The 25,021-nt window shown below is 36.3% G+C and overlaps 1 protein-coding gene across 2 annotated transcripts in view; it reads left to right on the top strand.

Annotated features, from left to right (window-relative positions):
* Positions 1–12,060, top strand: part of TSC22D2 (TSC22 domain family member 2) — a 33,964-nt gene extending 21,904 nt beyond the window's left edge. For both annotated transcript variants that reach the window (XM_034439247.3, XM_034439246.3), the window contains 2 exons: positions 6,522–6,573; positions 10,390–12,060. In XM_034439247.3, the coding sequence (XP_034295138.2) occupies positions 6,522–6,573; positions 10,390–10,650 (313 nt within the window). In that variant the 3' untranslated portion in view covers positions 10,651–12,060. The remainder of the gene's footprint in view (positions 1–6,521; positions 6,574–10,389) is intronic.
* Positions 12,061–25,021: the final 12,961 nt, after the last annotated feature.

Raw genomic sequence — 25,021 nt, 5'->3', positions numbered from 1 at the left:
AATAAGAGATTGTGGAATAGCTTTAAAAAGGACACACCAGGGAACAATCAAACTGCTGCTTGGCCTAGTATATTTTTGCTGCTTGGCCTAGTATATTCTGACTTTGCGATAGATGCAAGAAAATGGGAAGTAAAGTCTGCCCATCGGTATTGACAATTCTGTTTAGTCACAGCTCTCCTCTTTGTGATGACCCATATTGTGTATTGAAAATGCTGCCTCTAGAATTCTGAACCAATGGCCATTTCCAATCTCAGTACATCTGACATACTGGTTTGACTCAGCATTTCATTCAGTTTGTATTTGGAAATGAACTGTTCTGATTTGTACTTCCTGAACCACCTTAAATTCTGAACTTTTCCAAATTCAAACGTAGTATTTAACAAATGTTCTAGAATGTTTGTGTGCACCAGCATGTTCTGTTTCAGATGTGTTCACTTAGTAATACAAATGTTTTATTGGCAGTAACAGTTCTAAAAATAAGACTGTAAAATGTCCCTTTCAAAGAAAGTTTCTCATCAGTTAATATCTTACGTCAATTTACCATGTTAAACCTTTACTATTTACCACTGATATAAACATTCAAACTCATAATTTTTTAAAAAACTTTTTCGTTCATTTGCTTTCCCATCTCATTAAATAGATGATTATTAGCTAGTACTTAAGGGTGTATGAGTCAATAATAATTAAATTTAATATTTGGTTTAAAAGATTTGATGTTCAGTTTAATAAAATATTTAACTATAAAATTACTAAACTTCATTAGCTACTTTAACTTTGGCAAAAATGGTCTGACAATGGTAGATATGGTTTGCAAACTATCAGCCCAATATAGTCAAGCCTTTTACCATAGCTATCTATAAAATACTTTCTCTGAATATTTTTTAGGGTTAAAAACAATGGGAATGAAAATGGAAAGTGGAGTAATCGATTTTTAATTCAATATAAATATTTCTTCTTCTTTCTTTCTGTGTCTCCAAACATTTTTCTCTAAACAAATTCTATCAGAAATGAGACACAGACAGAACAGTACTTCTTCAAAGATTGTTATAGGGACATATTATGAATGTGAGAAAAACTCAACAGCAGACTACCTATATTAATGTCAAAAAGCCTCTGCTTTATCTACATATGGAAGGAAAGCTACAATGGAGAGCTCAGACTAAATCTGTTAGTCTTCAAAGTTACAAACTGCCTTTGTATCTTGAACATCTGATTCAGTACATCAAAGATTCTATCCAAATAACATAATCATACATTAAATCGCATTTGAATCTTTGCTCTATCTATCATCAGGGTGGATTTGATTTAAATCGAGTTGATTTAAATCACAATTTAAATCATGATTTAAATCACTAGTAAAAAGGCTTGATTTAAATCAACTCGATTTAAATCATAATTTTTAAAGAGCAACTGTCATCTCTGCTACTTCTTTGACCCACTGTTGACTCACCGATAGTCCCAGTGTTGCAGAAAATACAGCCTCATGCTACATAACTAAGCTCCATTTCATGCTGAATAAACTAAATTATTTATGTATCTTAAATAGAAAACTATCTTACAATAGATTTTTACCCCATAAGTTTTTTATTAAAATAAATTCAATAAAAATAAAAAAAATCCGATTTAAATAAAAAAATCTGATTTTTTTGATTTTTTTAAAAAAATCATTGATTTTTATCCGCCCTGTCTATCATCATCATCATCTATCATATCTATGTAGAAGTAATGTATTCAGTTGTCTATCTAATAGTGCTATTGGATGTAGTGTTTTGCAGTTGGATTCTTAAGTATTCCAGTATTGAACTTAGATGGTTGTTTCAAAGAATCATGGAACAGTCCAGAAATATGATTGTTTCTATAGGTATTTGGGGAAAAAACATCCATATTTATATAGAGAAAGATAGATAAATTTGTGAAGTAAAAAAATGAAAAAAATCTCTGCTTCTCCAGCTTCAGATTACGTATCATTTCATTAAGCAATAGTTGAAAGGTAAAACAAAGTTCATATAAGTTAGAAAAAACGGTGTGTGTGTGTGTGTGTGTTAAATGTCCTAATGAAATTTAGTAGTCATAGTACAAGTTTAGAAAGCCAGAGATAGGAATAAATGAGCCAATTCTTGAAATTGTAATAGTATTTATTTGTAATATATAGATTGTTTTGAGAGAAAAGCACACTTTCTTTTTGTTCCACTCTTTACAAATGTGTGCATTAGTCTTGAATTTGAGTTATTCTTTTCTTAGATGTTAGAAATACGTTGTAAAATATATCCTCTTGTGTGTCTGAAAATACAGTGTATTACTACATTTAAATTCCACATTTCCTTTGTAAATTCTATAGTGGCCTCCTTTATAATCCTCAAAAAAAAAACAAAAAAAAAACTAGTATAAAACATTGCAAAACCAGACCAGGCCTCCTAAACACCAACAGAATAAGATTGCTTTAAATGACTTTTTGAAATTCAAGAGGGAAAGCATGAATCTGAACTTAAGAGGCAGCTGAAAGAAAAAGTGTATCTTCTGACTCCAGCCCCCTTAGCTGCACAGGACAAGTAAATTTTACTTAGGAAGATATGATTCCAAAGGTAATTGAGAGCCAAGCCAAGACTTTATACATAAGCACCAGCAGTTTGAATGCTATTGATAACCAGTGTGCATCACAAAACAAGTGTTATTTCCAAAGCAACTATCCATGACCAGGAAGAAGGCAGGTGCTTTACAACCAATTTTACTTTCCCAGTGGTCTTCAAAGAAAGCCCCCAATAGAATGTCTTGCAGTGCTTAAACCTAAAGGTTAGGATATAAGCCACTGTTGAAAAAGATTCCTGATCCATCAAGGGCAATAGTTGGCATATCAACCAACATTGAGCAAAAGAAACTTTGGCTATGCCTTTTACCTTCAGTTTCAGCAGGAGCTGTGAATCTGGGAAGATCCCCAAATGCAGGCATGCTCCTTTAGAGCAGGGCTGTCAAACTCCCGGCTTGCGGGCTGGATGCATCACATGCTGGCCACACCTACTCCTGGTTTAGGGAAGGGGGAAAAAGTCTCAATAGGTCATGTGACGCTGCCATGATGATGTGAGTTTGACACCCCTGCTTTAGAGGGAGTCTGATCTTATCAAGAACTAAAGCCTATCCAGCTGGGGTAGAACCAAATCTAGTAGTGACATGTTGCAGTGCAGTGTTGCAAGAATCTACTTGACCCATCCAAATCTTCAATTATTGCCTTCAGGCTCTATGTCAGGATTACTGCGACATACCTAGCTTAGTTGGGGATGGCAATGTATACTTATCAGCATATTGATACTTCACCCTAAACTGATGCACAATATCTCGCAGCAGGTTCATCTAACAGTTTTCTACAGGGAGTGTAATCCTATTCTGGGCTTTGTAGGAGCCATCATCTCAGATTATTTTTGATCATCTAATCCTTCATAACCCCTAGGTATCAGATAATGACTCCCACTGCATCTCTGGCTTGGTTTATGGTGGCAATGTATAACCAGGCATCTTCAATAGCTTGATTATCTATTACTCCAAACTAAAACATGGTTTCTTTTATATAGATGTTAAATAGCAAGGGAGAAAAAACTGAATCTTGTACAATCCAAAAATAGAGAAGTCAAGGGCTCAATTGCTTATCTCGCATAACTACTGTTGAGAAACTGATTAGAATCATATACTCAGTAAAGAGTAGAACCTTCACAAAACACTGCCTTTTTCTCCTACTCTTTGCATGTGGTCCAGAATGCTACCTGACTCCAAAAAGTTTAACAGGACTGCATTTGCTCCATTTTAAAATATTGAATATTAATGTTTCATAACATAGGTAAATTCAGTTATATTCCTAAATATTGCTTAGCGCATTGTAAGCCGCCCTGAGTCTCCGGAGAAGGGCGGCATATAAATCAAATTTAAAAAAATAATTAAAAAAAAAACAAGTTTTAATGCAAACATCAAAACAATCTGAAAAAGGCATTTAAAAATATTTTTCATCTGTTATAGAATTGTGAAATCTACACTTGAATAAATGCAACAACTATTGCTTTTTAGTAATAAAAATGTAAGGCCTCAAAAATATGAGATATTTTTCTAGAAATTGTGAAAGTGTAAAATTAGAATGACCATTAAGACTGCTTTATAAATACTTACCAACATAAAATATTAAGCATTTTCTTTTTAAAGGAGTGAATGAAAACCTCTTAAATGTAAAATATGTTTCCATTATTGATTGCTTTTAAAAGAAACAAAATGAATATTTTGCTTTCATGCCTGTTTTGAAAAACGTCCACATTTTAAACAAGAATCTGTTGCTCTAAGTCAGGGATGTCAAACTCACGTCATCATGGCGATGTCATGTGACATATCGGGACTTTTCCCCCCTTCACTAAACCAGGCATGGGCGTGGCGCAGCGCGTGACACATCCAGCCTGTGGGCCAGGAGTTTGATAGCCCTGTTCTAAGTGAAGGTTGATATATTTCACTTTAAATATGCTATTAAATAATGAATATATAGTACATTTCTATTCTATCTCACCAAGGAATTTTGAGATGGATCCCAACTACAGTATAAATAGAGAAAATTTAAATATTTCATATGATAGAAAGGAAGAAACAATGGAAAATAAGTTTACAATAAAGTAGTGTTGGTAATTCTTTTCATGCACTATCCTGGTGGTGAGAACTAAATTGGAATTGCTGTGATTCCTGTCTGGATGAAATGCATGTTAATTGACATAGCTTTTCATGTTGAACATTTATATGTAGTATTTGTGTAGATTCATCCAGAGCAACTGTACTGACTCAGAGAGAGAACAAAAAAAAAAGTTATTTTGAGTATTAAACATACTGTGCTAAAAGTTCTTAATGATGCTTTAATCATATCAGACCTGTATCATTTATCTTTATGTGCTCTGTGTTTCTTATGGACCTGAGAAATTTGGAAATGATTACACAAATTTTCAGGAAGTGTAAATACAAAGCACAATTGCATATTTCTGCTTTAGATATGTTGTTTGGCAATCAGAGGTTTTCTTTAATATTCCTTAAACTTTTGGAAAAAAATGGAATTTATTTTCATATATGCCAACTCAAAACTCAGCAATAGCTCCCAGACACCTGATTAATCACAACTTGACAATACTCTTACTATTACAGTGAGGAAAATCAGAAAAAAAGTCAAATCCTTTGAGGATAATTTCACTTATTTATGGAGTGTTTTAATTATTACAGTGGTTATTGTTTTTGTTTAATAATGCCAATATTTTGTCATAGAATACATTGTAGTATACATACATATATAAAAGAATAAAATATTAATACTTGAAGTTATATATTACTGCAGATTATTTTTGTGATTAAACTATGGAGATCCTAAAATTTTGGTAGATTTTGTGTTATATATTGTTTATTTGAAAATCAATTATAATTATTTAAAATAAAATCAGTCTGGAAGGAAGTTTTTTTAATATCCAGTTGAAAGCACTGAATTTTCCTTATTTTTATGCTGGATTATAAAAACATGAATAATTACATGCAAACTGAGTTCTCTGGCCAATAATAGATTAAGAAATGAAAAATAGATTTAACTTTGTAGTAGTGAATACAGAATACTTTGCTGAAAAATATGCCAAATACAGTGGTTTTTTTCTATAGTAAATTTATTAAATGTACTAAAAATCTAAACCATATGGAGATGACATTTTGATCAGCATGGTACAGGATGACATAAACATAATTAGTGCTCGCTAGAACTGAAACCGAGTTCTGTATACTGTAAAATGTCTGGTGGAAATACCTCCAAAAGTACAACTTGAACTGAAGACTAAAGTGTTGGACCATGGTAATCAACCCAACTATCTTTTGTGGGTATTCTACAATGAAATAGAACTCTCCCAACAATCAGTTTTGGATCCTTTTATTGTAAAAGAATTGGCTTATTTTTTTCTACTAAGATGCTTTTACATATTTCCATACTGATCTAGACTTGCATCAAAATGTCACTTTCAAACACACAGTGGTTGACTTGGTTATGATTATGAACTATTTCAGTTGCATATTGATGTGCTCAAATATGGGAGCTCATAACAGCCAATAGGATGTGGGCAATATTTCTTTTCTTATACTCTCAGGAGGTCTGTGCTCAGTTTCAACAAGGGCCAGAAATTGGCATAAATATCTCGGGGCCAAACTAGCAAGAACTAGTTATGTCTAAGTTCTATTCAAAACATTAATATTCTCAGCTCCCATTGATTTTGATGAGATTTAAATATGTCTCACTTTCTCTGGGATACAATGCCTATGATTTGAAGATACCACACTTCCTTGTTCCTGAGCATATGGAATTAACACTCGCCAATCTTAAAGGTTTGTAATGATCACTAAAATATAGAAGAACATTGAATGCAAAGTGCTGACTTGTGAAACTATAATGGAAGACTTTGCTTTTCCATCACTTTTGCTGAACAGCATTTCAATGAACTCAAAGCTCACATGTGACTTTTCTTTGCTTTTCTTTTAAACAGTGCATCTGGTGGGAGTGTTGTAGCCATTGATAACAAAATAGAACAGGCAATGGTAAGTAAGAAACTTATTTATTTATTAAACTTATCTGCCAGTCATCTCACTCTAAACAGCAATTATGGACAATTTTATTTTGCCTACAATCTTGATCATATATTTGGAGATTTTAATATAAATAGCTATATGTTTTAGAATTTTCTATCTGTCCTAAATTCTTCATAGGTAGAGAAGAATAATCACAAAAGAATAGCATAGTACAGCACAGATTATGGTTTGCTCTAGTTTTTTGGCTATTTGCACTTTGTTGTTTGGCAATTTTGTGATGAGCAAAATAGCACCAATGTTGAAATAATTTGGAGCTTTTGTAGAATTTTTAGCAATAAAACTGCCCATTCTAGTACGTGCTGCTGTATAATTAATATTCAAATTCTGAATATTTTAACTGGGCAAATACAATTTAAATCAATGTTATTTCAGTCATCTAAAACATTGTGGTGTTAAAACTATTGAAATTCTGTCTAAAATTGCCTAATTTGTTAGTCATATTATTAGTAAGGATATTATTGTTATTTCAATATAATTACTTTTGAAAATACAGTATGTCACAGTAGTGAGTACACCCCCTTACATTTTGTAAATATTTAAGTATATCTTTTCATGTGACAACACTGAAGAAATGACACTTGGCTACAATGTAAAGTAGTGAGTATACAGCTTGTATAACAGTGTAAATGTGCTGTCCCCTCAAAGTAACACAACACACAGCCATTAATGTCTAAACTGCTGGCAAGAAAAGTGAGTACACCCCTAAGTGATAATGTCCAAATGGGGCCCAAAGTGTCAATATTTTGTGTGGCCATCATTATTTTCCAGCACTGCCTTAATCCTCTTGGGCATAGAGCTCTCCAGAGCTTCACAGATTGCCACTGGAGTCCTCTTCCACTCCTCCATGACGATGTCACGGAGCTGATGGATGTTAGTGACCTTGCGCACCTCCACCTTCTGTTTTGGGATGTCCCACAGATGCTCAATAGGGTTTCGGTCTGGAGGCATGCTTAGCCAATCCATCACCTTTACCCTCAGCTTCTTTAACAAGGCAGTGGTCGTTTTAGAGGTATGTTTGGGGTCGTTATTATGTTGGAATACTGCCCTGTGGCCCAGTCTCCGAAGGGAAGGGATCATGCTCTGCTTCAGTTTGTCACAGTGCATGTTGGCATTCATTCATGGTTCCCTCAATGAACTGTAGCTTCCCAGTGCCGGCATCACTCATGCAGCCCCAGACCATGACATTCCCACCACCATGCTTGGCTGTAGGTAAGACACACTCGTCTTTGTACTCCTCACTTGGTAGCCGCCACACATGCTTGATACCATCTGAACCAAATAAGTTTATCTTGGTCTCATCGGGCCACAGGACATGGTTCCAGGAATGTCCTAAGTCTGCTTGTCTGCAGCAAACTGTTTGTGGGCTTTCTTGTGCATCATCTTTAGAAGAGGTTTCCTTCTGGGACGACAGCCCTGCAGACCAATTTGATGCCACATGCAGTGTATGGTCTGAGCACTGATAGGCTGACCCCCCACCCTCTGGATATGATGCTGAGCACAGGCACTCAACTTCTTTGATCGACCATGGCGAGGCCTGTTCTGAGTGGAACCTGTCCTGTTAAACTGCTGTATCGTCTTGGCCACAATGCTGCAGCTTAGTTTCAGGGTCTTGGCAATCTTCTTATAGCCTAGGGCTAGGCCATCTTTATGTAGAGCAACAATTCGTGTTTTCTGATCCTCAGAGTTCATTGCCATGAGGTGCCATGTTGAACTTCCAGTGACCAGCATGAAAGAGAGCGATAACACCAAATTTAACACAGCTGCTCCCCCTTCACACCTGAGACCTTGTAACACTAACGTGTCACATGACACCAGGAAGGGAAAACGGCTACTCTGGCCCCATTTGTACATTATCACTTAGGGATGTATTCACTTTTGATGTCAGCAGTTTAGACATTAATGGCTGTGTATTGCATTATTTTGAGGGGACAGCACATTTATACTGTTATACAAGCTGTTTACTCACTACTTTACATTGTAGCCAAGTGTCATTTCTTCAGTGTTGTCACATGAAAAGATATATTTAAATATTTACAAATTGTGAGGGGTGTACTCACTTCTGTGGCATACTGTATAATGCATTTAACTATTTGGTTTGCGAACTTAAAAATTATATTTGTTAGTTTTCAAGTTACTATGGATATTGTTTCTTCATTTATTTGTTTATATAGCTACCTATTTCATATATGTGACTGTACGTGGCATACAGTGAAATGATTAAAAACAAATAAAATATATAATATAAAATAAAAACACGTGACACCTGAACTTTATAAAACAACCATCCACAAAGCCAAGAGACAGGCTCCATCACACTTCCAGGCCCAGACCTGGCACAAAACCAAGGTTTTAGGACTTTATGAAAGGCTAGCAATGTCACAACTAACTCAAGTGGTTGTTCCACTTGCACCACAGCAGAAAATGACCTCTTCCTGGGCCATTCCAGCTCCCACTGATTAGCTGATGACATCTAGAGTATGTCCCTCCTGCCGGACTCGGTGGGACAATTGGGAAAAGACAATCCTATAAATAGCTCAGTCCCACTTCATAAGGCCTTAAAGGTAAATATCAACATCTTGAATTGCATCTGGAAGACACTGGAAGTTACACTGGAAGTCAGTTGCACCTGGAAGCACACTGGAAGCGCACAAGCTAGTAGTGTCACATATGCTGAAAAACCAATGCCATTAATTGTCTGGGCCGCTGCATTCTGCACCAGCTAAAGCTTCCAAATGCTATTCAAAGGCAGCCTCATGTAGAGAGCATAGCAACAGTTTCATCTCCAGAGGCTAAATTCTTTCATTTGTTAGTCAGTTCTTTAGTAATATTTATATAAAATATAAATAATTAAATGATTTAAATAATTGCTTTTGAAAAGACTAAATTATCTATGTGTTAGCTAGTTCAAGAGTAAGAATATTTATATATAAATATGATGACTAAAATAATTACTTTTGATTTGTAAAGACTTAAGATTTGTTAGTTTTAAACATATAAGTCAACAAGGTTACATTTCCAAAAACTACATTTTCTTGTTTCTCTGACAGTCAGGTTGTAAATATATAATTGCACTTCAAAATAGTAGGAAACAACGTAACCTTTCATTCTGAAGAATAGGCACCTATGGAATAAGGGCCTAACTGAAATCATGGCACATTTTCTTAAAAGGACATCCATGTACTTTAAACTTTATTTTTCTTCTTATTGTAATTTATCTGCATGTTGTTAAATTTAAAAAGTTATATTGTAACTTTGAACAGTTGCTAAGAGACCTGTCATAAGTTGTGGATCACCTGTAAAAAGCCAGCAACTTATGCTACATATATAACATTAATTTATTATTTTCATTTCTTTAAAAGTAAACCTGAGGAGTTTAATTCAAGACTCAATGAAAAGTTTCTATTCATATCCGTGGAGACATTAACTATTAGCAAAATGCTAGGCTTATGTTTTCAGAGATATCAGAACTTCTCACTATGGATTCTATCCCAGTCATGAGCCATTATTCCTTTTGAGTAAAATAAACATATTTGATGTAATATGTAGCTAGGTTACAGTTTGTTTTTTTGTAATTATGTTTTTAATATTTTACTTTATATATTTAGCAGTATTATTGATAGTGGTATGTGTGCCTGTAGTTTATCTGAGATTTCTTGATATTTTTATTTTTCTTATTTAAGCTCATAATTGAGTTTTATTCAAGTATTTGGAGTTAAATAACAGCTTGATATGGAGTTCTCTAATTATTTGATTTGCCTTTTACAGGATCTGGTGAAAAGCCATTTGATGTATGCAGTCAGAGAAGAAGTGGAAGTACTGAAGGAACAAATAAAAGAATTAGTTGAAAGAAACTCTTTACTTGAACGGGAAAATGCACTGTTAAAATCTCTTTCAAACAATGATCAGTTATCACAACTCTCAACCCAACAGGCCAATCCAAGTAGCACTTCTCAACAGCAAACAGTGATAGCACAGCCTCCACAGCCAACGCAACCTCCACAGCAGCCGAATGTCTCCTCAGCATAAAGCTTTCTTGCCTCATTAAGAACTGAAAGCAATCTGTCCTTGTGTGCCACTGGTCTTCTTTCCACTTTATATGAAAGCAGGTAGCCATGCTTCAGTTGTGTGTTTTGGCCTTTTCAGTATTAGACAATCATTCTGCAAGCGCTTTCCCTCACTGAGATGTCATACAACACAGTTGGTGTCCAATTATGCCATCAGTGCACAAGGGAAAATGTAGAAGGAGTTATAATGCAAAAATCTGCATTTGTTTGATGCACATGAGTGGAGGTCTTTAAGAGCTTTAGTAAGGCTCTTCAAGGTTTCCATTACTCATGGATTACTTTGAGCCTTGCATTTTCATACAGTAACAACTCATCTTTAGAGCCACTGTTCTTTCAATGACAAGTAACATTTGCCTACATTAGTTTCATTTATTTGTTTTATTTATTACAGGGCTGCTATTCATAATGTACATGAACAATGTCACAGAACTTTTAATTTTTTAAAAAATAAATGTAAGTATCAGTAAAACTTGATAGACAGGATTGAGTTTAATAGAAAAAAAATGTTTAGGCAATAATTGAACAAAAGAATCCTGGCCTATTTCTAACACTAATGGCAATTTACCTTTTGGTATTTATTTTCAGTAGTTAAGATCCAGCTTGAATGTAAATTTTTGTATAGTGTAAGTATGAAGACCATAGTGCATCTGTACAGGTAGTCGCCAGTCATTGTGATATAATAATTGATGGGCTATTTTGATGAAGAAAACTTTGCTCATTTCTGTTTCTACTTTCTAATAGAGAAATTGCCATGATTCCTCTGCTTTTTGACATTTCGTATGATTTTTTTGGGGGGTGGGGGGGAATAAAAAGCTGTGAAATTGTTCAACCTACTTTGTAACCAAAGAAGCAAAGCTGTGTAATTGAGTTTTTATTTTATAATGCACATTCTTTATGTATTTTTATTTAGTGTTCTCATTCACATTTTTCTTTGCTGTCTAGCATGGATCTGCATGACCTATAATCTTTGAACCACTTTCGTACCTCATGTTTTATCCAGCACTCTTATTGTGATATGTAATAGTCTGTGAACAATGTCAAATTTAAAAAAAGAAAGAACAGCTAGTGTGGTGGAGCTGAGCTAGTGTGTTATGCACTAGTTTAAAAAAATGAAGTGAGCCATCTTTTGTTCATTTAAAATGGTGTTTTGAATTTCGTATGCAGAAAACGTTTTGTTACATTGCAGATTTTAATGTATTTAATAAATGCAACATGCAGATTAAGTGCAGTGTATACTGAGTATTTAAATTAAAATGTACATTTCATAAATACAGTTTCAAGAGACCATTTGTGTATACTAACGTAGTATGTCAGAAGTTGATGTACAATATATTTTAACACTTTCTGAAATTAAACTGCAGTTTTGTTGAAAGGTCTGGCTGTAAATATATTCAGAAGATCCCTAGGTTAGTGTTTTGGAGAAATATTGAAGCTGATATCCATATGTGCTACTTCTCTGACACTGGTTATAATATAGGTATATTAGATTTTAAGGAATAGATTGCACACAGATTATTAAACTTCGAATGAAATCTGCAATGGAAAGGGTTTTAACATTTATTTTATTTTATTTATTAAAATTCTACACCGCCCATCTCACCTAAGTGACATATCAAAGCTCATGTAGTAATCGTTGTGATTACTACACAGAATGCAATCTGCTACTTAGTTCTACATTAGACTTGTGAAGCACCAACATTGCACTGGTTTATTTTTGGGCTCTGAGGAAAATAGGGAGATCTTGACTTACTACCATTCGTTTAGCGATTGTTTGAAGTTACAACAGCACTGAAAAAAGTGACAACTGGTCCTCACACATTTCAGCATCCCCATTGTCACATGATCAAAATTCAAGTGCTTGGCAAGCAGCATGTATTTGCGATGGTTACAGCATCCTAGGGTCACGTGATTGCCATTTGCTATCTTCCTAGCTGGCTTTCGCGAAGCAAGGTAAATGAGGAAAGTTAAATTTACTTAACAATCATATGATTCACTTAATAACTGCAATGATTTGCTTAACACCCATATCAAAAAAAGGTAAAATTCAGCATGATTCACTTAACAACAGCCTTGCTTAGTAAGAGAAATTCTGATCAATGACCCAATTGTGGTAAATCAAGGATTACCTGTAACAAATTCTGGATTCTACTTTGCATATTTTTAGAAAGTTTGGGGGAATTAATTACCATGTTTCCCTGAAAATAAAACCCTGTCTTATATTTTTTTGAACCCTGAAATAAGTGCTTGGCCTTATTGCCATGTGCTCAAAAGCCGGATTGGGCTTTTTATCAGGGGATGTCTTATTTTGGGGAAAACAGGGTATGTAATACTGCTTTCATCCACTCCAATTCTATACTGTACTATCCCTTCTTATCTTTGTCCATGATGTGAACACACAAAAGAAAGCATTAAGCTGCACTCACTTATTTTCTAAAAGGAATCTACAGTACTGTAGGAGTACTAAAAGTAGAGGTAAAAGAGTCCTTTTGTGAGCAGAAAGCTTCTGATTTTGTATCTAAACTTTTTACTGTATAAAGCTAGGTGTACCAGGGAGCCTAGTAACACAAGAATTAGTGCCCCTTTCTATGGGATCCCAGATAACTTAAAAATAGGGATATGCATAACAAAAACAATTAACAAACGTGCACAATTTTTAAAAAATTGTATCCAAATACATACTTCGATACAGATGATCTGAAAGATTAATATTCAACTGAAGCCAGATTTTTTCTTTTTAGGATTAATGAATAAACAATTAGAAAAAAGCCATAGAAAATTATTTCAATGTATGATCACATCAGTGAAATTGCTGTATGCAGAGATGGAATGCTGCCCATTATGGAGGAATGGTTGGTGAAGTTGACAAATTTTGCTGACATTATTAAATTAACTTCTTTGATTAGAGAAAAGACATCTACATTTATTGCTCAGTGGAAGCTCTTGTGGATTTATTATTTTTTTTGCATAAAAATGAAAAAAATGAACTCGTTACTTAGGGTTTTTGTGATTAGGCTAGCAAGATTATAGAAGGAAGAGTAATATGTAATTTTAGAATAAGAGAGGTTAAAATATATTTGTACTTATTACTACAGTGAAGAATACTGTATCAAAGCCATTTCCTTACACTTTGTTCTTTCTTTTCTAGTTTTCCTTAATTTTTTCCCTTTTCCCACAGTTTCTGCTTTTTCTTTGATTTCTTTTTACTTTCCTACCTTCTGTTAGTTTGTGTTAGCTTTTATTATCTTGCTTAAAAGTTTTAATAAAATCACATATGAGAAAACAAAAACAAGCAATTAACTATTTACAAAGTGGCTTGGGCATCATTAGTGCCCAAATGCACAGTGGAACACTTGGATCTGGAAACAAATCACTCGCCAGTATGTTGATAATATAAATGTAAGTAGCTAATTCTTTTGCTGCCTCAAATCAGCAGATGGAGTTTTGTGCTTTGGACCAATTAAAACTGATTGTCTTCAAAGGCAGCCCAACATAGATCATTCCACTGAGAGGTGACAAGGCATGAGTTAACTGTGGTCAGGACTATCCTCATGTAGATTGTCCTGCAAATAGTTACCAGCTGTTGCTGGGCAAAGTTCCCCTTGGTCACATTTTCCACCTGCTTCTCCAATGGAAACTATGGATCTGCGTCTTTAGAGGACTGCTATCCCAACCAGAGCTAAAACTAGAGCCAGATTTGTCACTGGTAAATAACATCGCTGTCCTATAAGGATCCAGTCTGAGTCTTATCCAGACAACGGGTCAGATTTCCACAATATTCCCACCCAGTTCAGCCTGGGATGATACTGCATTATTTAGTAGCAGCATACTGATATTGACTGCATTCTACAAATGATCTTTCCCAAGGGTTTGTGTAGATGCTGAATAGCATGAAGAAGTCTGAGCCCTGCAGTATCCTATACTGGAGAAGCCATCGGATCAAATCAGCCATTCTTCTCCATTTAGCATCACCTCAATAACTGAAATTGCCCACTAAGAAAGGAGCAACACCAGAACAAAACGGTTCCTCCAATCCAAAGTTCTTTAGAAGGGTATCAGTATCAAAATCTACCAAGGCACATCCTAATAGGGCTCACAGGCGTGTACATCTTCAACCAGTCCCCCATCAGAGAGCTTAATACTATTTCAACTTCAGCTGAAATCCAGCTGTAAAAATCAGAAAATGCATTTCCTTGAGGACTCTCTGATACTGAGGTCTCACCACTTTTTCCAATAGCTTCCCCAAGAATGGAAGGCTGGATGATAATCACTGCTACTTTCAAGATTAATTACCCTTCCTTTCAAAGAAGCATAAAACATATCCAAAATACAATCACAACCTTCAGCCTCACAAATCATCATGGGGACTTGGATCCACTATGTAGCTGAGAGAGATCTTGTCACAGGGCACCATACGTGGATCCTATACATATACTTTAGAGAGATCACAATTTTTGAGTACGTGAATGTTACTTGCACTAATTTAGTGAATGTTATTTTCAAACTGCTTTTATTTAAATTAATTTGCAATATGATTTTTCTATTATATAGTTTGAATATCCATGCCATCTTTCACATAATATGCAGATGTCACTGCAAGTAACAGATTCAGGTACTGGAAAAGACATTACATTCTCTTTCACTCTCTCCACCAATTTCATCACTTTGTTATGTGGCTGTGGCTACCTTATCTGTATAGATGACTGAGAAAGGAAATAATCATAACATAAAAGTTTATGTAGATTAAGGGCATTGCTGAATTTTACGACAAGAAATATGCTGAAATGAACATACATGACAGTATGAAGCAGTAGGTACCAAGATTTAAAATACCCAAATTATTTTTACATTTGACTTAATCTCTTGACACAAATTTGGCAATGAGACAAGTAACTTACAATTTTTCTTTCAGGCAAAAGAGAAGAAAGAGATTTCTTTCATAGAGACCTATCTACTCCTATTAAAATACATATCACTGCAACTTTGGTAAAATTCTAACTGAGTATGTATAAACAAAGATCTGATAAAGACTCAGAATAAGTGCTTGAATTGTTTCTTCTTGCTTGGCATTTCTGGGCCACTTCAGATGGTGGAAGCCTCCCCCACCCTTTTAACTACATCACTGCTTTATTTGCTCAGGGTCTGTAAAAGCATTTCTTATAGCAACTTACAAAATAAGATGCTTCAATCCAGCAAGAGTTCAAACTGAGTTCAAATTCTGGAATATTCACATTTCAGAGTCAACTGCTTATGGTAGCCAACTTAATCCCTCCAGATGTTGTACACTTGGGTCCCATTTGTTTTTATGCCAGCTGCTAGCATATCATCCAACAGCAAAGAGAAAATGGTACTTCCGTTAACCAGAATTAAAAGGCAGCTGGCAATGTCGATCTCTATAGAAACCAGGAGTTATGAATATGAAGTTATAGTTTATGTAAATCTTAGTTTAGCAGTCTTATTCTAAATGTCTCAGTTATCTGAGACCCAAAGAGTAGTACAAAGAAACAGGCCATTTCTAGCTTTGACTTCCTTCTGCTTGCTCCATGTCTATCAACTTTTTGGAATGTAGTACTTTTTTCCCATGGGGTCTTTAGGATTCATTTGAATTTTATCATGTAAAAAAAAATAGATATGGACTACATTCCATAAATCTACCTGTTGAATATTTCAGAGCTCAGTTCCAAAGTGTCTATAAGTATAAAGGTAAGGAACTGCAGAAAAGAAGAAATCTGAGAACCAATGTGATTTAGTGATTAGGGTATTAGATTAAATCAGAGACATCCAGTTTCAAATTCATATTCTGTCATGAAAAACTTTTATTATCAGTCAAGCTAGCCAATTTCACAAATTTTTAGAGGAATAAAATTAAGGAATATACAGTATTTTAATCCCTAGGCGAATAGCAGGATATAAAAGGGAGGGAGGGTGGAGGGAAGGGAAAGGAGATTTATGATTTTTTTATAAAAAAACTGAGTCAGTAAGATTTTCTTCTACCATATTTTTGGTTGGAGTGCTATATAGTACTTACCAGAGTTATACCATTTTTGTACCTGAAGTACACAGTGAGCTTTTACAATTTGTATTGCAGGATCAGAACAAAAATTAAGATTTATTTAATCTTTAAATAGAGTTAAAATGCTTGTTCCCCAAGCCACATTAAAATACACAAGTATGGAAGAGTTATGAGAGTTTCAGCAAGAATTTGAGCAACCACAGATTGTGTCCTTCTGATTTTTATTCACCTATGTGAATAGGTGAGCCCAACTATAACATTTCCTAAGTCTGAGTGATATCTTACATCAGCTGAAAATTCTTGAGTAACAACTCATTTTATGGTGTTATGCTTCGGTAGACCATGCCAAACTTTTCATTCTCTACTTTGAGGATAAGTCATTCCCACACTCTTCTGTGGATTGCTTTACTTATATTTTGGGTTAAGTTCATCTATATGAAATCTGCTTTCCGAAATATATCTAGTCAATATAGCTTTAAACCATGATTTAAAACTGGCTAGCAAATCATAACATGCTTGATTAAATTGATCTCATCAGATTAAATGTTATAGAAGGAAAGAAAGAATCCATTTCCAAGACAGGAACATGTCATGTGGCACATCTCATCTTTAAGATCAAGAATATTATACGGTAGCTGTGCTAGACCTTTTCCTTTTTTAAAAGTTGGTTTTGTTATTATTGAAAACTTCAATGTGTTCCCCAAAAGGTTAATGTTTAACCAGAAATTCAATGGAGGATACTTCCAAGTGTCTAAAGAATTCCCAGAACAGCATAGAGCTTTTCTGAGACTTCTTTGCTTTTTTTGATCTTTTTTGTAGACACGAAGCTTCTCCCAAATAACTTCTCCTTTACACCAATCTAATGTCACTCTAACCCCTCCTGAAGACCAAGTGGAAAGGTTTTCTGAGTTCTTGCACTGAGTCCAATAAACATGGGAATGGAGCATAAAGGACCTCAAGAATTAAAATTAGCTCACAATTTCCATCTCAACCCAGAAACATTTTAAAATCTTTCTCTGCTTGAATCTAATTAATGAAAGGAAGGCGGGTTGGGTAGGGGGGATGCCTTTGTTTGTTTATATATGCCGTTGCTAGTCTTTTGTGCTATATGAGCCAGTTCCCTATCACTGCAAAGCCCCTTCTTTGTTTTCGGTGTGACAGCACCAGCTTAGTCAATCAACTGCTGCAGGCAGTGTTTGCATCACATGATAGCTGGTAACAAAGAAAACAAAACCTTTTGAACATGGGGTGGGGGGTGTGAGAGGTTTTTCAGCACTCCAAATGCATACAGAGGAGCCATGCCAGCTGTCCTTGTAGCTAAGTCCGCTCACCAGGTTCTCTTTGAAGTATGATTCAGGATGAGATAGGTGCCTGCACATGCAAAAAAATAAAAATAAAAAAAAATGCTAAAGCAACCTCAAGTAACTGGACACACAAGAGTTTAGTAAAGCATTGTCTCCCAAGTAAAACACACCAAGAAGAGAGAAGGTGGGAGTTGCTTTGCTTCCTTTCTCCTCTTAACTAGAAAACCTCTGAAAAGGAGGTGGGGCAAAGGAGTGACCCTCCATTGCAAAAGAAGGGGCAAACTGAATCATTTAAGGATACAATCTGAAGATTCTTTAAAATAAGAGCATTCTCAGCAGAATAGCTTTGGAGTAGTGATGGAGAAGAAAATAACAAATTGTTATTTTTCATCATTAGAATTTAATTTCTTTGCCTCCTCCCGTTTATTCCTTTCATCACCATCCTCCCTATCTAGCTAAGGAACCCAAAAGATTAAAATCACTTCCCAGCAGTGTTGTTCCTGGCTTCAATGTGGCATCAAGCCATCATGCCTTTAACTACAGTTTGTTGAATAAGCATCAATAGAATGCTTTGCACAATGGCCTCAGCCAGATCCAAACTAAATGGGCGCTTCGTTGCTGTATGAATGCAGCTTAGTACAGGTACGTTTGGGCAGGTGAACACCTGAGTTTCATGGGAAAGAGAAATTGGGACTTAAACGTCTTCAGTTCCATATCCAATGTTTATAAATCCACCCTGTCCTTCAAATCAAAGAATGAAACAGAAAACACAAGAGTTTATTGAAAGCATGAAAGCATATTTGGTTTAATAAAAATAGCTGAAGTGGCAGTGGGGACTAGACTTAAATAGCACCTATTCAATGCCCTTCTTCCCACAGTGTCTGGTCCGAAGTGCCAGTAGGAAAATTGCAAGCACTGTTTGTTTTCTGTTCCTGTGAGCTGCCGTTGGAAGTTTGACATCAGCTCAACTTTCAAATGCAGAACTCTGAGCACCTTTAAAACTGGAATCCCACAAAAGTTATTGATAGCTGGCACAACGCAAGTCTTTTTGAACACCCCCTGCCCTTCTGCAATAAAAAAGCACAGAAAAGAAAATTGGATCATATTACAAGATCTGAAAGCGTAACATGCCCAGGTGACACCTTCTTTTCGCTCTCTCAGTGAAATTCCCAAGTTATTGTTCTATCTTATACTTTATCTCCACCTGCAGGTAGAAAGTTTTCAGACAAGTGTTTCTGAAACCCAGGACTGTACATATTCTCATCTGAATTGTATTTGATGGGTTTGGAATTTGATTTGGGAAGTTGGCTTGCTTGTTTTTATTATGTAAGCCAGGATTAATCATAGAATAGGTCTATTGAAATGAATGGCATTTACATTTGTCACAATGTATTCAACTGCTACCGAGTTTAAAATAGGGCTGCATAATCTTTAGGCAGCTGGACAGGCTGCTGCTTATTTAAAAAAAAAAAAAGATTATAGGCTTCAAGAAGCAAAGTAATATCATGATGGTGTCTACAGACTGTGCGAATTTGGACTGGAAAAAGCAGGCTTCAGTTCAACCTTAGTGAGACCAAGTGGCTTTGGGTTTTTGGAACCCCCTGGGTTTGGAGACTTTCTATCTTTTGTTCTAGATGGGGTTGCACTGTCCCATGCAGATCCTGTGTGCAGTTTGGGAGTCCTTCTGCACTCACTTGAAGAGCAGGTAGCAGAGGTGGCCAGAGGGACCTTTACACAGCTTTGTGTTGGTTTGCAATTGTACCTGTTCCTAGACCAGGAGGCCTTACTCATAAACCTCCTGCTTTTGGTTTACTGCACCAGGCTTTGTTGTTGTTAGTTGTGAAGTCATGTCCGACCCATCGCAACCTATGGACAACTTTCCTCCAGGCCTTCCTGTCCTCTACCATCCTCTGGAGTCCATTTAAGCTCATGCCTACTGTTTCAGTGACTCCATCGAGCCACCTCGTTCTCTGTCATCGCCTTCTTCTTTTGCCCTCAATCTTTCCCAGCATTAGGCTCTTCTCCAGTGAGTCCTTCCTTCTCATTAGGTGGCCAAAGTACCAGGCTTTACATGGGGATAAACTTGAAAAGTGCAAAATGCAGCAGCATGAGAAATCATGAGTACCATCCTTCAGTACATGTGAGATCTCTGCTCCTCAAACTGTATTGTATGAGTACTAACACAACCTTTACTGTAAGGTTACAGTAACAGAACCTTGCAAATTTGAAAGCACTTGTCCCCTGCCTTTACTTTACTTTTCAGAGGCTTAGGGAGGGTCCCTTCTGAGTCACTTCCCATGCCTCCCTTCCCTACTATGGGCTAAGATAGATTTTTGATGATGGTTGTCTAGGTTGTGTCTTTCCTGTCTCCTAAAGTTATTCTCACAGACCATTACAAAGACTGAACAAAGAACTGCAAATATAAATCCCTGCAGTGTTATGGGTGTAATGGTGTGTGGGAAGGACCTTGGGAAATAGGGAGAATTTCAGCTAAGGAAATGGTCAGATAAAAGGCTCCTTAGCCCAGAGGAGGAATATGGGTAGGGCAAGCAGCTTAGAAGGGTTCTCTAATTTCTTGGGCTGTGGAGAAAAATGTACTTTCAGTTTTGCAAGAGTCTGTTAATGCAACTTTACCGTAAAGTAGAATTAACTCATCTGGCCATGCTTCCTGTCTGGTCTACCTCACAAGGCTGTCAACTAGTTTTTGTGAATGTGTCAGGGAAAAATATTGTCTCCAGAGCTAATCCATCCTTAACAGAGAACTGATTCTCTGGGAGGAATGCAGAATAAACATTTATTATAGTCATTTAAAAATGGCTGGGTTCCCTAGTCACTCTAATTATTAATGGAATTTATTTGGTTCTGTCTTAGATTTTATATGAACCTATTGTGATTATGGTAGTAAGTCATTGTTTATGGCTCCCTGGATTACAAGGAAGACAGTGGATAATGGCTTAGTCAGCAAACTCTGATTAAGTCTGAAACATGACCCAGCACAATATATGAGCTATGTCCTCATTTATAATGCTCGGATATCTTCAAACAATTGTTGCTCTGGGTTTCTCTTGGAGAAAAAGAAAAAAAAGTATGGAAATAGCGCTCACCACCTCAAATGATGTTTGAAAGAGTATCTAATGTTGCATAGCTTTGCATGCAATTGTCACTTCAACCGTGCATGTTCTTGCACTGCTTTTCTGAGAAACAGCTTGCATACTTCCTTCGCTAATCCTCTGCACTCTAATGTAAATTTAGGTGCAAAATTGTAGCAGTGAATAGATCTTCTTTATCACTGAACATTCACCATTTGGCAATCAACCCTCAATCTTCTTTCCTGGTAGAAATAGAAATTTTCAGACACCGATTGAGAGAAACATATGAAGTAAGTATATACTCTGCAATCGACTGCCAGGTTTTCATGATACTCCAGCACTATAGACATACTTCATCAGTGGAATATCAGAAAATTGCATGTGTATACTGGACAACTTTATTAGTGAAGATGAAAGTTAGGAGCTGTAACATTAAATCTCATGAATTGGGCTTGTCTTACAATTAGAAGTGAGGCTGTAATTTAAGGTTTGTTAATATCACTTGGAAATGGATCTTGGCACATTGAAGTTGCATATGTTATTCCTAGTTAGATTTCCAGTAGATTCTATAAAGACATAAAAAATATGGAATTTTTTGCATTTAGAACTGGCCAGCTTAGAATATGTATACTACTAAAATTCTTGTTCCCATAACTTTTAGCTGGTGAAATAATGTACCATAAGGTGACAATTTTTGAATTGGGTTTAAGTTTCTAGACCTTTTATCTGAAATTGCTTCTTTGGCAATATACAGTATTTTCCCCAACTTGGTGCCTTCCAAAACTGTCAGATTTGGAAATCTGTATCTGATTTTCCACATTCCTAATCCAGTAGTGGGTTCCACTTACCTTCGCTACCAGTTTGGAACTGCGAGCTCGCGCACGGCACTTCTGCGCATGCGCAGAACCTTCTATGCATGCGCAGAGCGTCTGTGATGATATCTGATCAGGTGGGCGGAGCCTCCCGCCACCACCACTACCGGTTCACCCAAACTGGGGCAAACCGCTAGAAACCCACCATTGTCCTAATCCCACATATTACCTCCACACCACTCTTGGTTTGGGAACTAACAGTGCAATCCATGCTGGATGTAAAATGTTAATAACCTCTTCTAGGCTCCATTGGCAACATTCCTCAGTCTAATTCTCTCCAGATACTTGTGATTTCAACTCCCTTAAGCCCCAACCTGTAAAGGCTAAGCTATCTGGAGGTAATTATAACAAAGATCCGATACATCTTGAACAAGGTTTCTCAACCTCAGTAACTTTAAGATGTGTGGGTTTCAACTCTCAAGAGTAGAAGAGATGAGGAATTTTGGAAATTGGAGTTCACCCATTTCAAAGTTGCTGAGTTTGAGAAACACTGATCTAGAAGAGAACACCACATTAGAAGAAAGAGCATATAGTTTGTTTGCTTAGTTTGCTTTTTATTTTTGTGTCCATAAGCTTTTCCACTTCCAATTATTGAACCTTAGTGTTCAATTTCAGGATGAGATTCAAGGTAAAATTTGTACATAACCCAATATAGAGATACCTTAGAAACTGCTAACCTTTACAAAATCTAACGAGGAAGAAGACAATTTTGCATGATGCATGCAAAAGGAACTGCAAGATACGGCTAGATTTTAAATTCTGTTTTTGCATGCTTAGTTCAGTAGTTTGCTACTGACAAATCAGCAGGGTAGAATGGAGAATAGATTCATAGGTTTTTCTGTCCCTTACCATACTCCTCCTCACCGTCCTTGTCTTGTTATTCCAAAGAGCAGGAGAGAATGCATATAGACAATATATAATTGCTTTGTGAGTGTGGACTGGGGCTACATTTCTCTGGATTCTTTGGATCCAAAATGTCAACCTTTTTTCAGAGATTTCAATGCCAGGAACAACCAGCTTCCCCTCCAAAGTTATAGCCAAGGAGCATGGGATTGCATTTTAAGAAAAAAAAACATTGTTCTTTAATTCATATCAACTTTTAGTGCTCTACAATCCCAGAACCGGACTACTACTCAGCACTTGTATTGTATTTCAAACAAGGCCACTTTAAGGAGATGAATAGTATTGGCCAAGATGGCAGCCACTGTCCTGCAATCAAAATCTTGTAAAAAGGGGGGGCAGGGCTTTGGTCGCATGGTTGCACACGGATACAGGGAGTCTGTGTTTAGGACCAACAGCTTGCTCGTTAAGCAAAATGGTTGCTAAGTGAAACGGTGGCCATTCTTACCATCTTTCTTCAGCTTTCCTTTGCTTTACAGACCTGTGAAGGTCATAAATGCAAGGATTGATTGTAAAGTTACTTTTTCGTCATTGTGGTTAACTGGGAAAGGTTGGTAAATGAGGCAGTCCCTAAATGAGGATGAAGTTCATACAAATAAAGGATTGTTGTGCTCATCACATTCCCATTATTCTTTGCCTAATTTGATAACATTTGTAGCAGCAATTTCCCTTTCTAGAAGGAAATCATCTCCTGAAGGACAGATAGCTGCAGGGGAATTTCCCTCTTTTAAATTCCTTTCTAAGAGGAGCAGGCTTCTTCTCACTATACCCGTTAAGCTCCAGCTGTAATATTTCAAGGCTCCCATCACCGCAAATGAGATCTAGCACAGATGTGATTCGATTTGTCTTAGGAAACTTGACAGCTTGCAGCAATTTTATACAGCTGTAGTTAAGTGAATGAAGCTATTGCCGACATAGGTTTGAGTTTCTGTGTGCGATTCTGCCAGTAGGTGTTGCTCTTAGGGAGCATTACTGTATTTTTCAGCATACTAAAAAGCAGAGACATGACCCTGCCAACAAAAGTGCGTATAGTCAAGGCTATGGTTTTCCCAGTTGCAATGTATGGCTGTGAAAGTTGGACCATAAGGAAGGCTGAGTGCCAAAGAATTGAGGCCTTTGAACTATGGTGCTTGAAGATGAAACTCAAATACTTTGGCCACCTAATGAGAAGGAAAGCCTCACTGGAGTAGAGAACAGGAAGGCCTGGAGGAAGGTTGTCCATGTGGTCGCGATGATTCAGACATGACTTCGCAACTAACAACAACAACAACTGTATTTTTGTCAAAGTTTTACAGTTGTAAATAATTGAAGTTAAGCAGCAATTGGCCAATGCACAAACAACACAAAGCAGCAACAGGAGTTCAGCTGTTCCATAGGGGTTACCATTAAGAAATTCACCATTAATTATGCCATAGAATAAACTAAGTGTGGTGAGATTTAATAATAATAAGCAAATGACCTCAAACTTGCTGAATTCACATAACATGTTACACTACAATTCTCCATAACTTACTAACTACTTCCATTGGCTGGGCTCGTACAATATGAAACCTATAGAAATTCAATACTGTATTACTGCCTCGGCCATGGAAAGTCTCAGAATAATTTTGGGGCAGTCATTCTTGCTCAAACCTATTTCATGTAAGAAGGGAGGTCCCATATAATCCACCTTGAACTCTTGGTGAGAAAGTAAGATATAAAATTAACTAACATTAAAATAGTCCCAAAGTTGCTTTTTTTTCAAGAGGCTCTGACTGGATGATAGGGAATGGAAGGATTTATATTCCCTGCAGACAGCTGGTCATTTGCAGGAATTAAATCTAAAACAATGCAAATGACCAGCCACCTGCAAGGAGTATAAATCCTTCCATTCCCCACTATTCAGTCAGAGCTGAAGAAGCTTCTTGGATGAGAAGCAAAACATCTCCAAAGAAAAATCAGAAATTCTAGTTGCCTCTTTAAAAAATAAAGTACCTTTGGACAACCATTACCTGAATGACTGAGAATCTCCATAGACATTTAACCTTAAAATACTAAAGTTATGTTTTTCAAACAGTGATTGTTGGTATCCTATAAGATGCTAAACTGAGACCAAACAGGCTGAGTGAGTGAGATTAGTGAAATATGCCCATGAATTCAGTCTTTCTGCAGAAAATTT

This window comes from Pantherophis guttatus, chromosome 6 (genome assembly GCF_059756535.1).
Source record: "Pantherophis guttatus breed Tessera chromosome 6, ASM5975653v1, whole genome shotgun sequence".
Classification (NCBI taxonomy): domain Eukaryota; kingdom Metazoa; phylum Chordata; class Lepidosauria; order Squamata; family Colubridae; genus Pantherophis; species Pantherophis guttatus.
The sequence above is the reverse complement of the archived record's forward strand: the minus strand, read 5'-3'. Positions and strand labels throughout refer to the sequence as shown.